The sequence below is a fragment of the Typopeltis vanoorti genome, chromosome 14 (assembly GCF_054136105.1).
Source record: "Typopeltis vanoorti isolate ZY-2024b chromosome 14, IOZ_Tvanoo_1.0, whole genome shotgun sequence".
Taxonomy (NCBI): Eukaryota; Metazoa; Arthropoda; class Arachnida; order Uropygi; family Thelyphonidae; genus Typopeltis; species Typopeltis vanoorti.
This window is the reverse complement of record NC_143562.1, coordinates 18,737,147-18,756,213: the sequence shown is the minus strand read 5'-3', so window position 1 is coordinate 18,756,213 and position 19,067 is coordinate 18,737,147. Positions and strand designations below refer to the sequence as shown.

The following is a 19,067-nucleotide window of genomic DNA, read 5'->3' as shown; positions in this document are numbered from 1 at the left end:
ACATTCTTGCCCAGCTTCCATATGTGGTCCATAGTCCTCCCACCACCAGTCCTATTCTCAAAAACATCTTCTGGATTAATCGTATAGAAACCCTTCAGTAATTTGAATGTCTCAATCATATCACCCCTTTTCCGCCTATCAACCAATTTTTGCAACCCACAAATCTTCAAGCTGTTCTCATAAGCTTCATTCCACAGACCTGCCACCATCTTGGTCACTCATCTCTGGATCCTCTCCACCTCCTCCCCATCAAGAAAAAACCCTGGCACTCATATCTGGGCTGTGTATATAATAGACTACTCACATCCACCTCATTCACCACAATTCCCATATAATCTATTGGTTCATTTCTGCAATATCACCACCTGGATGATATACTCTTGCAAAGCGCTCGCTCAGTAATTCAACTATATCGACTGATTCAGTGACCTCCTTACCATCAGCATTCCTTAAAATCATTCTGCCATGTACAGTTTTTCTTTTACTTGCAACATATCGAAAAAACTGTTTAGGATTCTCTTTAGCCTGCATGGCCAATGTTCTTTCGTAATCCTTTTTTGCTTTTCTTACCACATTCGTTACCCTTCTGGCCTGCTCTTTATACCATTCATGTGCCTGCCAGTCACCTTTCTCCTTAAATTCTGTCCATAGTTGTTTTTTTTTTTTGCAGCTCAAGCTTAATGGTGTTATTCATCCATTTAACTCCTACTTGATTTATTATTCGGATTCTAGGTATACAGTCAGCCACTGCTTCATGCAAACACTTTTTAACTGCCTCCCATGCACTGTCAACTTCTAGCCCTTGCAGTTGTACTGCCATGGCACTGTACCAATCAATCTCCTAAGCTTGTCATACTTACCAGCCCGATAATTCCATATGTATCCTGTCTTAATTGTAATTTCTACACCTTTAGCCACCTCCCAAGTCATGACCCCATGATCACTCTCACCAATTGGTGGCAACGTGGTCATATTCGTTACTAAATTCTCAGATGCAATTACCAGGTCAAGCACTCTCTGACCCCTAGTATTTTCCATTATATGCTATCGCAGATAGTTATCCCTTAATAATCACATAAAATCCAATTCCTTCCTCCCGTGTGTCCTCTCCTCCTTCCAATCAATGTTACTATAGTTGAAATCTCCCATAATAATTACCCTCCTTCCACTCATTTCTTCTGTTTGCTTATGCATACTATCTCCACCATCTATTCCATCACTTGGTCTATAGCAGCACCCAACTGTATATTTTGTTCTGCTAGTTTCAATCTCACACCAAATAGCCTCAAATGTGCTCTTTTCTCTATCCTGCAGTTCCACTTCTATTCTCCTTGGCTGTAGCTCATCTGCCATCATCAATAACACACCACCCCCCATTTTATTTTCCCTGTCTCTCCTGAACACACCATACCCCCACATTCAATCCCACTAGCTGTGTCATCTTCTGTCAGCCATGTTTCACTAATGCCAATAACCTGTGGTCTGGAAGTGCCAACCAAGGCCAAAAATTCTTCCCTCTTGTTCCTAATACTTCTGGCATTTATATACATGAATTGCAGAAGCCAATTTGTCTCATCCCTATTTTGATACCTTATACTAACTATCCCATTCTGATTTGTGGTCTTTCTTACTCGCTTGGGCATATTACACACATTCACACACTCAAACTGTCTCCCTAAAATCTGCATATCTACTCCCCCCTCCCCCAATAACTCGAGTTTCCCTGGTTCTGTACATTCACTTCCACTACATTCGACAACACCTTTTCAAGTCTCCGTACACCAAATCAAAGTTAAGACTACATATTATCTTTGATAACACTACATATTATCAAAATTCAAATGAAACGTTACATCAAACACGTGGAGCGTGTATGCTAGCAGTCATTGTTATACAAGTGCGTTCTGTAATTCGCTGCAAAGTTGAACTCCGATGTGTTGAGTGATCTTATAAGTGTTTTCCAGATGTCACTCGCCATTTGTTAAGACTGCCTCTTGAATGGATCACTACTGCAGCTTCTTTGATGTTATGGGTATGAAAGTCTTCTTCTAAGTATGGCATAGTACTTTTATCCCATTCAATGTTGTGATTGGTATTAGAAAAATGTAGAGCTAAACCGGAATTGTCTTCTCTGTTGTTGACATCCCCAATTTTTTTTTTTTTCTTATCTCTAAACTTTTAGATGTTTGTCCTATGTAATTTAAACCACAAGAGCAGGGGGATGTTGTATACTCCAGGATGTTCATAGAACGCAATCTTGTCCTTAGGTGACTGTAACAAGTTGTGAGCTGTCTTTATTGGTTTGAAGGCCACTCGGATCTCGTGAGGTCTTAACAGGTTTGCAATTGTCTGTGAAACTGCCAGCAAAAGGAATGGAAATGGAAGACCTGTAGTTAGTTTCTTGGATTTGCTGTAGGGAGGAGTTGGAGAAAACAATCTTATGTATCAATTTTTTTAGATAACCATTGTTTGTTAAAGTTTTGAAGACGAGATCTAATTCGTCTGTTAAAACTTTGTCATCGCTTATGATACAAACTGTCCTGTATTTCAGCATATGAATAGTACTCAACTTTTGTGAAATATGGTGTGATGAAGAAAAATGTAGGTAACGGCCTGTGTCAGTTGGCTTGCGGAAAACCTTTAAATCAATATTGCCATCTGTTTGTTTTGTCACTAATGTGTCAAGAAACGGCAATTTTCTTTCCATTTCGAGTTCAAAGGTAAACTTGATTTTTTGATGAAACAAGTTTATTATAGTTGGGAAATCAAATAGATATGTTTCACTATGTTTCCATATGATGAAAATGGCATCGACGTATCTCCACCATACTCATGGTTTTGGAGACAAGATGCCTTTTTCAAATGTTTCCATAAATAAGTCCGCACATCGAGGAGATAGAGGACTACCCATCACGAAGAGAAAGACTTAAACTCCGCCCCACAAAAACCCACTATTTGGCTTCGTTATGTGGATGATGTGTTTGCTATTTGGCCACATGGCTCAGACACACTCCACTCCTTCCTAACACACTTAAACAACCAACACCCCAGAGTCCAGTTCACCTTAGAAAAAGAGGAAAACAACACCCTCCCCTTCCTAGACACTTTAATCACCCACCAGCTTGATGCATCTTTGGTTTTCTCTGTTCACAGAAAACCCACCCATTCTGGCAGATACATTCACCAGCAGTCCTCCCCCCCCCTCACAACAATATGGGGTTATAAAAACACTGTATAACAGGGCAAAATTAATCTGCTCAGATGACAAGGCCCTAACTACTGAACTAAACCACATCCTCAACACTTTCTTAGCCAATGGCTGTAACCCCAAAAAAATCCAAAAAATACTAAAACCAGTAAACCACAACCCCCCCCTCCACAATAAAGATTACACCAAGTCTATCCCCATCCCCTACATCCAGGGCACCTCTGAGAAAATAACCAATATCCTCAAAAAATATGACCTTACTTCCTGTTACAGACCATATAAAAAGTTGGCATCCCTTATCTGCTCTACCAAAGACTAACCACTTCCCCTAGACCTACCTGGTGTATACCAGGTCCCTTCCAGCTGCAAATTGTCCTACTTTGGCCAAACAGGCAGAAAAACATATATCAGGATTTCAGAACACAAAGACTACATCCGGTTTCACCAGTACAGCTGCTCTGGGCTGGTAGACCATGCCTTAGATACCCACCATAAAATTCGTTGGAAGAAAACAAAAATAATTCATCTTGCAGCAAGTTTAAATATGAAAGATTATTCAAAGAATCTTCAGCAGCTCTAAAAAACGTTCCTAACCTCAACAAATTTGGGTGCATGAAACTACTCCAAATTTGGGAGACTTACATTATGAGAACTTCAGCCCAACTGCCAAGACTACCAAATTAGCCAGCCAGAGGGCACCATTAGGACTTTAGGAACAATATTAGTTTCTTGCTTTCTTCCTCATTGACTATGTATTAGTGCCTGCATGCACATACCATATCTTTATGTTCCTGAAGATGGCAATGTGACGTTGCCGAAATATAGAAGTTATTCATTAAAGTTACCTTTAATTAATATACTTTATATGCATTGTTAATTCCGTAAACTAATTACCAGTTATGTCTGACCAACGTATAAGCCTTGCTAGAATCGTGATCATCCATGGAGACACCATCGCACGAAAGGCCCATCAATACGGCAAATTGAGGTTGAAGATATCGAGGCAAATAAATCGTCTGATGTTCCTAAAACGCTGCCGGGATAACAAAGTGATCCCTAATTGTGTTAAACTGAAGCACCATTTTACTTCCGAGAAAGCTCTGCGCATTTATAATCGCACTAGCTTCGCCCTGTTAAGAGAACAAATTACCGCGACACGTTTCTCCTTGCCGACGAAAACAAAACCTTACGGGCGCTAGAGGAAGAGCTTTCGGATACACTCGGCTGTGATCTATGGTCGATACTTTCTGACGTCTCATGCAGATCGACAAAAAAAGAATTCAAAAAAATATGAAACCTGACAAAGAATTCTACTTCCTTACCACAGCCACCACTCAACACTGTAGTCAACCCCTCGTCGGCAGTTTTAAAGCCTGAAGCACTCACCGCACTTTCACGTGGTCACGATTTCACCCTAGCTCCTAAAAGAATACCTGCCGAAGAAATCATGATCCAGATAGAACGTGGGATTCGCAACCTGCCTAACCATATCGCCAACAACGTTAGACTGAATGTAGTCGGTGTTCTCACTAAAGCCAAACCTCCAAAAACCAACTTATCCAAAAACGAATATGCAGCCCTACAAGAATTGAAAAACAACAAAAAAATAGTAATCACCAAGGCGGATAAGGGAAACGGCACTGTGGTGCTCAATCAAAAAGACTACAAAGGTAAGCTAACCTTTAGTACTAGACCGTACGACTTACCTCCCCATTGAATATAATCAGACCAGCTCTCAGATTAGAACTCTCCACAGACTCCTTAAGAAGGTCACTTCTCGGCTTGTGGAAGTCACCAACAAACTAAAACCTTATAACTCTAGACAACCCCCGATTATATGGACTCCCAAAAATACATTAAAAAAATGTGCCATTGCATCCCATAGTGGATGGCATTGATTCCGCCACATATAGATTAGCCAAACATTTAGCCAAAATGCTCACACACTGCACTGGCAACACACCATCACACATAAAAAAACTCAGCCCACTTTAAAGCCAGTATAGAAAACCTCACACTTCAACACACTGACATAATGGTCAGTTTTGACGTCTCCTCCCTATTCACTAATGTCCCACTCAAAGAAACCCTAGAGCTCATCCAAGCCAAGTTTCCTCCCGATATCTCAGCCCTATTTCAGTTCACAATGAACTCAGGCTATTTCATTTGGCAAGGAAAGTTCTACAAACAGATAGAGGGTACAGCCATGGGTTCACCGCTTTCCCCACCCTTGGCCAATTTCTTTATGGAGACATTTGAAGAGAAAGCCTTAAACTCTGCCCCACAAAAACCCACTATTTGGCTTCGTTATGTGGATGATGTGTTTGCTATTTGGCCACATGGCTCAGACACACTCCACTCCTTCCTAACACACTTAAACAACCAACACCCCAGAGTCCAGTTCACCTTAGAAAAAGAGGAAAACAACACCCTCCCCTTCCTAGACACTTTAATCACCCACCAGCTTGATGCATTTTTGGTTTTTTCTGTTCACAGAAACCCCCCCCCCCTCACAACAATATGGGGTTATAAAAACACTATATAACAGGGCAAAATTAATCTGCTCAGATGACAAGGCCCTAACTACTGAACTAAACCACATCCTCAACACTTTCTTAGCCAATGGCTATAACCCCAAAAAAATCCAAAAAATACTAAAACCAGTAAACCACAACCCCCCCCTCCACAATAAAGATTACACCAAGTCTATCACCATCCCCTACATCCAGGGTACCTCTGAGAAAATAACCAATATCCTCAAAAAATATGACCTTACTTCCTGTTACAGACCATATAAAAAGTTGGCATCCCTTATCCGCTCTACCAAAGACCAACCACTTCCCCTAGACCTACCTGGTGTATACCAGGTCCCTTCCAGCTACAAATTGTCCTACTTTGGCCAAACAGGCAGAACAGCAAATATCAGGATTTCAGAACACAAAGACTACATCCGGTTTCACCAGTACAGCTGCTCTGGGCTGGCAGACCATGCTTTAGATATCCACCATAAAATTCGTTGGAAGAAAACAAAAATAATTCATCTTGCAGCAAGTTTAAATATGAAAGATTATTCAAAGAATCTTCAGCAGCTCTAAAAAACGTTCCTAACCTCAACAAATTTGGGTGCATGAAACTACCCCAAGTTTGGGAGACTTACATTATGAGAACTTCAGCCCAACTGCCAAGACTACCAAATTAGCCAGCCAGAGGGCACCATTAGGACTTTAGGAACAATATTAGTTTCTTGCTTTCTTCCTCATTTGCTTTGTGTTAGTGCCTGCGTGCACATACCATATCTTTATGTTCCTGAAGATGGCAATGTGACGTTGTCGAAATATAGAAGTTATTCATTAAAGTTACCTTTAATTAATATACTTTATATGCGTTGTTAATTCCGTAAACTAATTACCAGTTACCCATCACAATACCTGATAGTTGTTTAGAAATTTTTCCATGCCTTTTAAAGTAATTTGAATTGAGGCAATGTCTATAAAGTTGAGTGATGTCTTGAGGAAATAGATTGTTTATGATAGTTATGACTTCATGACATCTAGGCTAGCAGGAATGTCTGTTCCTGATATTGCAATATTCATTAGCTTTTCAATGAAATGCTGTGTATTTCTGATATATGTGTCTGTATTACGAATATGAACTTTCAGAAGACGAGATAGATATTTTGAAAGTAAGTAGAGGAATTTATCCTATCCTCTATTGGATGAAGAGGTATCCCAGTTTATGAACTTTTGGTGAACTATATAATCGTGGAGTTAGCAGATGTAATGACTTCAATTTTTTTGAAGATCTGTCAGCCAATTCTCCATATTGCATAGAAGGTTGTTTGTTTCTATATGGTTTGTCCAAGTGAGGTCTGAGTCTAATTGACAATAAGTGGATGTGTCTGAGAGCAACACCGAGATCTTTGATGTATAATCCCTGGTATTTAAAATGACGGTAAAGTTTCCTTTGTCCACCTGGAGGATAATTATTTCCTCATTTTTCTTTAGATTGGTTAGTGCTCTTTTTTCTGAAGGGGTGATGTTCTTGTTTGGTGGTCATGAAGATGAGAGGAAGATAGCAGTCTGCAACCTCAAATCATTAGCAACCGGTTCAGGTAAAGAATGAAGTGCCTTCTCCACGCTGCACATAATATCTACTTTCAGAATAAACTCTGGAATGATTGCAAGGTCAAACCTTTCTTAAGGATACTGACTTCTGTAGGTGTTAAGATGTGGTCCGAGAGTTGAAAACAACTTTGTTATCTGGAAAGTTTGGTCTTGAATTACGTTTTTTTTTTTCATATAAAGCGTTGAATTTTTTGATCTGTCTATTCTTGCTAATTAAAAATGTCTAATTAAAACTATCATTAATCATGCTGTCTAAATGGGACATAGGTTAGCCTTTATGTTGCTAGAAATCACGCTGTGTAAATGAAAAATGACAAATCCACCTGGCTCAGGGCAAATCTAGTGCATTGTATCCTTCTGTGTAATAACGCTAAAGATCTTTTGATATATATTTGTTTAGCTCTTCTAGAGTGCAACTGTTCTCTCATAAGTAAAAACTTGGGAATAATATTGTTGTTTCTGCACCTTTTTAAGAATGTTAGTTGATTCAGAAGTTTAGTCTTTTAGCACTTAAGCTGTTCTAATCTACCTACCTTATGTTCGGCTTCCCCATCAAGTATGTTCATGATAATGTTATTTTCAACCCCTGAATATTATATAAGTAAACATATAAAACTGGGTTTAATTGGTTAGAAATATGTACAGAGATACAGATTATTAGTTTTGCCGACTTTACTGTTGGCTTCGTCTGGACACACAAAAAAGCAACAAAAGTAGCTTAAAACAGAAACAAGCTAAAGTATCAGGTTAAAACATAACCGAATGCTAAATATTATCAAAATTCAAATGAAATGTTACATCAGACACATGGAGCATTTATGTTAGCAGTCATTGTTATACAGGTGCATTCTGTAATTGGCTGCAAAGTTGAACTCCTTGTGTTGAGTGATCTTATGAGTGTTTTCCAGATGTCACCAAGGACCATTCCTTGGTCTGTTAAGGTTGCATCTTGAATGGATCACTGCTGCAGCTTCTTTGATGTTACGGGTATGAAAGTCTTCTTCTAAGTACGGCATAGTACTTTTATCCCATTCAATGTTGTGATTGGTATTAGAAAAATGTAGAGCTAAACCGGAATTGTCTTCTCTGCGGTTGTTGATGTCCCCGATATGTTCTTTATTTCTTATCTCTAAATTTCTAGATGTTTGTCCTATATAATTTAAATCACAAGAACAGGGGATGTTGTATACTCCAGGATGCTTATAGAAAGCAATCTTGTCCTTAGGTGACCATAACAAGTTGCAAACTGTCTTTATTGGTTTGAAGGCCACTAAGATGGCAATAGTGATCCGTTCAAGAGGCAGCCTGAATAGAAACCAAGGAATAGTCATTGGTGACATCTGGAAAACACTCATAAGATCATTCAACACATCGGAGTTCAACTTTGCAGTCAATTACAGAACACACCTGTATAACAATGACTGCTAACATACATGCTCCATGCGTCTGATGTAATGTTGCATTTGAATTTGATAATATTCAGCATTCGGTTATGTTTTAACCTGATACTTTAGCCTATTTCTGTTTTAAGCTGTTTTTGTTGCTTTTTGTGTGCCCAGACAAAGCCAACGGTAAAGTCAGCGAAACTAGTAGGCTATATCTCAAACCAATTAAACCCAGTTTTATATGTGCATTTGTATAATATGTTTATTCTTTTTTTGTTGTTGTTATAATGAAATAAAGAAACTGGAGTTTTTTAAATTTTATTTTGAAGATTTTCACTGCCCATACCATCAGAGCTACAATGGAACTCCTAAGCACATTTTTGGTGAGCAAATACTTACATGAAGATCTGCAATTAATTGCCATCATGCTCTCTTAGATATGATGGCTCCCAACTTCTTTCTATGGGGTTACTTGAATGCAAAGGTGCATGTAAACAAGCCCCAGACATCTCAACAACTGAAGGAGAACATTCATGCAGAAATTAGGGTGCTGCAGCCAAAAACATTAATAGTTGTTATGAAACATGCTGTAGAAAGGGCCCATCTTTGTGTGGTTGAAAATGGAAAGTGTTCACATGATGTGGTTTTTCATGTGGTTATTATTATTTAACTAATTAAAAAACCCTCCAAGTTTTGTATTTCATTATAACAAAAAAAAAATACAAATAATAAATAAAAAAGTTACTAAATGTTTAAAATGTTATTAAATGTTTAGCATCAGTACCACCCTTTGTGACTTATGGGCTACACTGTCACATATGTTAAATACCTTGATAATTATTTGGATTTTAATGAACTATTATTATAACTTCTCCCAAATTTCCTTTGCCTGAGGGGAGATATGTCAGTGTTGCTAAAATTTTAAAAGAAGTAAGCAGGTAAAATTTGCGGAAGACTGCATTATATGATAAAGAAAATTGTCATTTTAAATGGTTAAAAAATGTGCACTAACAGTTTGGTTTTAATAGCACTTTTACAACACTGGCTTTGCTGGCTAAATGAGAAAGATATTCCCTTTCCAACCTACACAACTTGGGAATGAATCTTATTGTGGCAGCATGGATTTTTGTCAATATTTTCAGGTCACAAATAATACTTCCATAACACTAACTTCGTTGACTAAATGGGTAGCATCTTCACTTTCCAATTCATGTACAATGTAAGAATGAATCCTACTGTGACCTAAAAATATTGACAAACATCGATGTTTGTTCAATATTTTTAGGTCACAGAATGACTTCATCACTTAGCTTACTTTGTGCCTGAAGTGGCTTGGAAAGAAAAAGTACCATAGGTTTACAACCTTCACGAATTAGATTTTCATAAATAAATAAATAAAACTAATTAACAATATCAAAACTAAACTCTTTCTCCAAGGATGTCAATGGAGGGGAGGATAGGAAATTCTGTCTTTAATCTCTTAACATATTTTAACAAAGGTAATATATGCTCCATTTCAAGTTAACTTAAAGTGGATGCCTGTAATCCACTTTAAGTGGATCAAAAATCCAGTTAATATAATTTCATGTGCAAAATTCTGCTCGTAAATGTTTGAGTACAACAGGAAAACAAAAATATATAATTTATTATTATTATATTAGAAGTTTATTTTGCACTTGGTTAGACTAAATTTATAATATTATTATTATAAATACAGTAATTTATGGTTTCATTAACAATGCAAAAACTAAATATAAATTCTAAATATAAATATAAATGTAAAATCTAAATATCGTTCTTACCGCTTTACTTCATCTGCTGACTGAGCAATAAAGAACCCTTGTGTATTTGGTTGGATTTTAACTTTTCTTTTTGGGTTTATTGTAATTTTAGTATCTGTACCATCCTCATTTGGAACTTCAATAGCTAATAGTAGGAGCTTTAGTTTGACAAAACACAACCTGCATTATATTGAAAAAAAAATGAAATTAATTATCTAGATATATCTGTAATAAATATTAATATTCTATACAAATATAAATTAATCCATTATTCTGTATAAATATTTTCAGTATCTCACAAAAGTACTCTTTATTGCTATCATTAGTTATAATAAAGCACATGTAAAGAAAAATTAATATATGACAATCATCTAATATTTTAATCTAATAAAATTAAAGTTAAGGTGGTGAATGGGGTTTTACACTGAACAAGCACGTGTGACTGGCGATAAAATAACGAGAGTGAATGATAATGAAAAGAGGATGCAAGATTTGAAAGCTGAGTTGGTGAGGATGATGTGGATACAGAATGAAATGAAGAGAATTGGGGATATGTATGGAAGGGTGAAGAAAATGAAAACAAATGATGTCGGTATGAAAAAGGTAAAGAAAGACCTGCAAGTGACATTGTATAGCAATTAAATTATTAGAGATGTGGTAAAAGAGAAGATGCACAAGGTTTGTTTTCTAGAGGTAAAATGAATAGAGTGACTGAGGCATTGAATATGAGGAGTAACGGAGCAAAGGAGTTGGTAGTGAAAGTAGAGACAAAGGACTTGACTGGGAACAAGGAGAATGTAAGATTGGATAACAGTAAGTTGCTGAGAAGGATAAAAGATAATAGTGGGATGACAGAAAAGGTAATTAGTGTGTTACCTAAATATGACAGTGATGAGATGAGATAGAAAGCAACAATTATGAATAATATGTTAGCAGAAATGTGTGAAAAGAAAGGAGTGCAGTTGAGGCTGCTGCTGAAAGGAAGAGAAATGAGTACTGAGAATGAATATGAGCAAGTAAAAAGTGATGTGAAAGAGTGGGAGAATGGGAGAATAAGGAAGGAGAGATTGAAACGGTGTTTACAGATGAAGAAGTGGGTAGCATGAGTGCAGATAATAAGAGAAAAAGTGTGCAAGACAAACAGAGAAACGGGGAGACCCAGGATGGACAGGGGGAACACAGTATGAGAAAAGTTAATGCTCCAGGAGGATGCAAATGTGTGTAGACAAAAAGGGAAGGGGATGACAAATGTAGGGAAAAGAGTTGGATTTGAACAAGGTTCTGGGATGAGTAAGAAGAAAAAGAAATGACTCAAGGAAAGTATGGAAAAGTCACATCTAATAAGTGGTATCAGTGAAACTTGTTATAGGTCGAATAAGCTGTCATATTTGTATATGAAAAATAGATGTATCAGAAACAAGTGAAATGAATAAGTGAGATGAATAAGCTGTCATGTTTCTATATGAATAATAGAAGTATCAGAAACAAGTGAAATGAAATGGTTGCATTGATTGAGTTCATTCACCCAAAAATTCTTGGAATAAGTGCGAGACGAGGATAACATCCTGACAGGAATAGAGATGGAAGAGTATGATATATTTCATGAAGATAGAACGGCTAAAAAGGGAGTAGAGTGCTATTGATGATAGAAAAAGAGTTATGTCCATCTCTATATTGTCCATACAACATAGAGATGCAAGGGGGAAATGGTTTTGAGGCTGAGTGGTGCAAGATAAATAAAATGACTAAAGGAAAGTATGGATAAGTCACATCTAATAAGTGGTATCAGCGAAACTTGTTACAGATCGAGGAATAAGCTGTCATGTTTGTATACAATAAATAAAACACTCAAAGACAATGTCCTGTTTGTAAATAAAATAACATCAAGAATAGATGAACTAAGTCTCTTCATAAATAAAAGACACCAACTGAAAATTATACAAATATATGCCCAAACCATGGACCATACAGATGAAGAGATAAAAGATTTCTATGAAACATTAGAATCCACATTAAATAATTCTAAAGAATTTACATAATTATAATGGGTGGGCAACTTTAATGCCAAGATTGAAAGCAGGGATGACCATCTGAACTCCATCGGTAAATTTGGATTTGGAGAGGAATGAAAGAGGAGAAAGACATTGAATTCGCAGAAGACATAACCTCTATTATGAACAGCTTTTTCAAGAAGAAAATCAACTGAAAATGGACTTGGAGAAGCCCAAGTGGACAAACCTATAATGAAATAGACTTCATTCTCTTCAACAAAAGATATATATAATAAATAATACCGAATTACTTAATAGATTCGATACAGGAAGTGACCACAGACCAGTAAGGGCAAAAGCATGGATCAACAAAAAATGGTTTTTAGTGAATCTACAAAACCTCTACCATAATGGAAACTGTTATAGAGAATCACTCAAAAATGAACTAAAAACGTTAAACACAGCCACTACCATTGATGATGCTAATGAAATCTTTACAAAAGCTCTCTTGAATTGTGAAAAAGGCATCACTTGAAAAATCTCTTGAAAAAAGCACCAAAGAGAGGAAAAACTAAGGCAAGAAACTTTAGATCTGATCAAGAAAAGAAGAGATATGAAAAGAGATTTGAAGGAGACCAATCTTCTTCTTTCGCTATGCCTTATCCCGTGATAAACGGAGTCGGCGTTCCCATCTTTAATCTTCTTCTTCCAGATTCTCTGGTCCAGGGCATCTTCCCAACTCAATCCTTTCTCCCTAAGATCCTCTGCCACCTTATCCCTCCATCTGAGTTTGGGCCTGCCTCTTTTCCTCCTTCCCTCCACCTCCATACGCTCCACTCGTTTACCAACATACTCCTCACTCCTTCTTTCTACATGACCGAACCACCTCAGCCTGCTTTCTTGTACCTTCCTACCGATCGGTCCCACCTTGATCGTCCCTCTGATGTTGTCATTCCTTATCCTGTCCTTTGTCACACCACTCATCCATCTCAACATCTGCATCTCTGCCACCTTTATCTTCCTCTCCTGTGCCTTTGTTGTAGGCCACGTCTCCACGCCATGGAGACGTGGCCTACAACAACCGTCTTATACAGCTTTCCTTTCAGCTTACAGCTCACTCTCTTGTCGCACAGGACCCCGCTCATCTTCCTCCAGTTCATCCAGCCGCATGTTATTTGGTGCTGTATTTCCTCATCCAGGTCATCATTCCTCTCGATGACCGACCCAAGGAACTTGAATTTCTTCCCTGAAGTTAGCCTTTCACCCTGGAGTCGTATGATCATATCCTCATCACTCCCTGTTGACATATGTTCAGTCTTTACCCAGTTAATTTTCATGCCTCTCTCTCTCTCTCTCTCTCTCTCTCTCTCTCTCTCTCTCCTCCAATACTTTTCTCCACTCTTCTAGGGTCTTTTCAAGCTTCTCTCAGGATGATTCACAGAGAACAATATCATCGGCAAACATCATGCTCCCTGGCGCCCCCTTCTTGATGTCCTCCACTAGTACATCCATGACCAGATCAAAGAGGTAGGGGCTCAGAATTGATGCCTGATGGAACCCTACGACAATGGGGAACCCCCTCTGTCATGCCGACACTAGATCTCACCTGAGTTTTTGCTCCCTCATACATCTCCTTCGTCAACCTCGTGTACTTTTCCAACACCCCCCCCCCTCTTCCTCATACACCTCCATACCTCCTCTCTGGTCACTCTGTCATATGCCTTTTCCAGGTCTATAAGCACCATATGTCCGCCTACATCTCCTATAGGAGATGCAGGCGGAAGGGAAAGGGATAAGGTGGCAGAGGATCTTAGGGAGAAAGGGCTCCAGTAGGGATCAAGATGAAGGAGACCAATAAAATAGAATATTCAGAAATTTATAAAACTATATGCAAAAGGATGAAAAATGAAATTAGATCGTATAATACTAGGAAAATTAAAGAAACAATAGAAAACAATAATAATATGAAGGGCCTAAGATGAACATTATCACTTGGAACAAAGGAAATAGCTGCTGTAAGAGGAAGAAATGGTGAACTTATAATAAATAGAGATGCAATAATCAAAAGAATTCAGGAATTTTATACTGAACTCCATGAAGACAAGGACCAAGACATCCAAAAATCAACTATGGATAACTTGAGTGAGGAAGAATACGATGCCCCTGAGATCTTATAAGGTGAAGTGGAAATGCACTGTGGGAAATGAAGAATGGAAAGGCCCCAGGAGAAGATGGAATTATGGTAGACTTCTTAAAACTGGGAGGAAGCCCTGTCATCAAACAGCTGACTAAATCTTTAATAAATGCTTAAAACAGAGAAAAATTCCAAAAAATTGGAACAATTCACTTCTAATATTAATTTTTAAAAAGGGCAATAAGGAAGAAATTAAAAACTACCGACCTATAAGCCTACTCCCACCCATATATAAAGTCTTCACAAAAATTATAAATAATAGAATAAAATCTAAATTTGAAGGTATGCAATCCTGTGAACAAGCTGGATTTAAGAAGAATTACAATACTTTGGACCATATTCACACATTAAGACAGCTCATTGAAAAATCAATTGAATACAATAAACCCTTATTGTATTCAAGTATTTGGCCTATATAGACTACGAAAAAGCATTTGATTCAGTTAAAACATCTGCAAAAGCAAAGCCAGGAAACTGAGAAACCATACATTGAAACACTAAAACATATTTACAATAATGCAACTTCTGTAATTAAATTATATATAAAGAGTGAAAAGTTTCCAATACAAAAAGGCATCTAGCAAGGTGATACTATATCTCCCAAACTATTTATAGCTGCATTAAAAGCAGCATTAGAAGTTGCATTAGAAACCAAAGAACTGTTAATGTTGAAAACCATGAAATAGAACAAGTTACCTCATATGTATATTTGGGCCAATTGTTATCCTTTGAGGATTGCGAAAGAAAAGAGATTGAACAAAGAATTCACCTTGGATGCATGGCTTATGGGAAAATGAAAGACATATTCAGAAGTGACATCCCTATGAGTCTAAAAAAGAAAGCTTTCAACCAGTGCATACTTCCTGTCCTAACATAAGGGGGAGAAACATGGACTTTAACAGAAGCCCTAAACAAAAAGCTGAGAACTACACAACATCGCAGGAGAGAGGTATGCTAAAAATAACATTAAAAGATAGGAAGACAAATACCTGGATAAGATATCAAACAGGTGTCATGGATATTGTAAAATACATTAAACAGGCTAAGTGGAGATGGGCTGGCCATATTACCAGATGCAATGATGGGAAATGGACTAGAAAAACAACAGAGTGGAGACCAATGGATGGAGCAAGACAAAGAGGAAGACCAAGAAGAAGGTGGAGGGATGAAGTGGAACAAGTTGTAGGAGTGAGATGGATGGGAGAGGCAGAAAACTGAGTGGTCTGGAAAACCATGGGGGAGACCTTCGTCCAGAGGTGGACAGAACCAAACGGTTGAAGAAGAAAGTGTGAGATAGAGATGAATAGAATGAAATACTTTGTGCTATAGACCTGGTAATGAGGAGGGTAGTGACCAAGAAATATATAAGCAAATTAGCCAAGCAAATGGGAAAAGGGCGATTATTATGGTGATTTTAATTACAGAAATATCGATTGGGATGATATAGATAGCAACCAGAAGTAAGGAAAATGAGTTTCTTGAGTTTTTAAGAGATAACTACCTCAGGCAGGATGTAACAGAGAGCACACAAGGATTTTATAAATGTTATTATAAAAACATTTATAATGACATCCTTTATATTATAAATATAAAGGATGTTATTATAAATGTTATTATAAATCAAATCTCCCTCCAGTTGGTGGAGTGACCATGAAGTGATTACCTGGGTGGTTGCCAACCACGTGAGGACTTCCATGAGGAAAAGAAAGGACACCAGCCTTGTAGTTCCACAAGGAACTACAAGGCTGGTGATAAAATGAATGGTTATAATCAATTTCATGAGGAGTACAAAGAACAGGCAAGGAGGGTGACTTGGTTAGTATGAGTAGCAAAACAGCAGTATGAGCAGCAGTTAGTTAATGAAGCCAAAATACATCTTAGGGAGTTCTTTCAAAATGTAGCCTGCAAAAAAAAAAAAGAATGATTATGGCAAGATGACATTGACTGAAGAAAATGGCATAAGGAAAATTACTGTAGAGGGTATAGTTGAGATGGTTAATGAAGTCTTCACAAAGGTCTTTCATCCTTGTGAATGTGACAGCATGGAGAGTTTGAGAATGAGGAGGAGGAAGAGAGACTGACTGTGAGTAAGCTAGAGGTATATATATGGAATTGAGAAAATTTGACGTGAATAAAGGTGTGAGACTTGATGATATATCATCATGTATTTTGAAAAAATGTGCCAGTGAGTTGAAATCTGCCTTGGCATATTTGTTTAATATGAGTCTTACCTTGGGTCAAGTTCAGAAGAAAGGAGGAAGAGAAGATTGCACTGCTTCATAACAGAGGTGACAGATCTTGAACGTCAAATTATAGGGAAATCTGTGTGTCAGCTGTTGTGGTTAAAGTGTTGGAAAGGCTGGTGAGAATCAGGATCCAGAATTGGGTTAGCAAGAATAGTATTTTATTTGATAGATAGCACAGATTGACTAAAGGGAGGTCATGTTTTAGTAATTTACTTTGTTATTACAATAAGGTGACAGCTGCACTAGATGAGGAAGATGAATACATAGTAGTATACTTAGATTTTGCAAAAGGCTTTTGATAAATAACTGCATAATAAGTTGATAGTCAAACTAGAGCAGATAGGGTTGTTAGACTAGTGCACTGGATTGGAGATTGTCTATCTGATAGCTATCAGCAAGTTGTGTATGGCAGAGCAATATTCCAGAGGAGGAAGGTCACTAGTGGTGTACCTTAAGGGTCTGTTTTAGGGCCATTGCTGTTTAACCTATGAAATGAGGAATTAGCTGGAAAAGAGATCAATGCAGCATGGGGGATTTTCAAAAACAATCTAGTAGATGCAATGCCTAAATGTATTCCAAAGGTAAGAAGGTTAAACAAAATAAGCATGAAATGGATGAATAAATAGATTAAGCATGTGATACAGAGAAAAAGGGCATTATGGAGGCAGCATAAGAGAAGTAGAAATAACCAATTCCATGAGGACAACAAAGATCAAGCAAGGCGGGTGACTTCACTGGTGAGGGTAGCTAAAGTGAGGTATGAACAGCAGTTAGCTAATGAAGCCAAAAAGAATCCTAGGGAGTTCTTTCGATATGTAGCCAGCAAAAGAAAGAATGATTATGGAAGGATGACATTGATTGGAGGAAATGGTATAAAGACAGCTGTTGCAGAAGGTGTGGTGGAAATACTTAATGAGCAGTTCATTCAATTTTGTGAATGTGACTTCATGGGGAGATTAAGAGCAGTTGATGATGAGGAAGAGAGACTGACTGTAAGTGAACAAGAGGTGTATGAGGAGTTGAGCAAACTAGATGTAAATAAGAATGTGGGACTTATTTACATAATAAATAAAGGAGGTGATAGAATTGTAGTTAAGTTCATCATGAAGGTTATTTTCTTGATCATAAATTAGTAAATAATAATATTTGGTTTACCGATCAAGTGTTGATCAATTTTATTAACTGAACCAACTAGTTTCATTGGCATTGGCATTGGCATTTCTTTGACATTGGCTATGTCAAAAACAACAGACAGGACATTTCTGGCCTATCATCTCATTTCTCTACAACTAACCATGTCATCGAGTGGGACAAAAGCTGTTCCCCTTACATAGAGGAAGATTACCATTCAAGAATTTTCAAAGAAGCAGCCACAGTCGCCCGTTCTACTGTAAACCTTAACAGAAACCAAGGCCTAATACTCCCAGAGATATGGAAAACCCTAATCAGAACCTTAAAAACGGAAGAAATGAACTTTAATACAAACTACAGAAAGTTCCTCAGCAACAGCTAGCTGATCTTGTACACACGATACGTGTTTCACTCACGTTCGATACTATTTTATTTGTAATTATTCTAGTCAGTTTTTTATTCTTGTCAGTTTTGCAGTTATGCATAATTGTGAGATTGTTTAAACCTATATGTAAGTGCCCTGAAGATGCTAACAGATAAGTGTGGTGAAACTAGTTGGTTCAGTTAATAAATTTGATCAACACTTGATCGGTAAACCAAATTTGTAGTTAAGTTGTTGGAGAAGCTTGTGAGAACTAGGATCAAGAATTGGGTTGACAACAATAGTATTATCTTTGATGGACAGCATGGATTTTCTAAAGGGAGGTCATGTTTTAGTAATCTACTTACTTATTACAATAAGGTGACTGCTTCCTTGGACAGAGGAGAAGGATACACAGTATTATACTTAGATTTCGCAAAGGCTTTTGATAGATTACCACATGATAAGTTGATAGTCAAACAAGAGTGGATGGGGTTGGATATTAAACTGGTGCATTGGATTGAAGACTGGCTATCTGATAGGTATCAACAAGTTGTGTATGGGGGGGAGTGATATCCAGGAAAAGGAAAGTTACTAGTGGTGTACCACAGGGGTCTGTTTTAGGGCCATTACTGTTTAACTTGTA

At 37.6% G+C, this 19,067-nt stretch overlaps 1 protein-coding gene across 5 annotated transcripts in view; it reads right to left on the bottom strand.

Annotated features, from left to right (window-relative positions):
* slo (calcium-activated potassium channel slo) overlaps nt 1-19,067 on the bottom strand; it is an 880,402-nt gene that overhangs the window by 566,755 nt on the left and 294,580 nt on the right. For all 5 annotated transcript variants that reach the window (XM_090404400.1, XM_090404403.1, XM_090404399.1 and 2 more), the window contains one exon: nt 10,520-10,678. In XM_090404400.1, the coding sequence (XP_090260526.1) occupies nt 10,520-10,678 (159 nt within the window). The remainder of the gene's footprint in view (nt 1-10,519; nt 10,679-19,067) is intronic.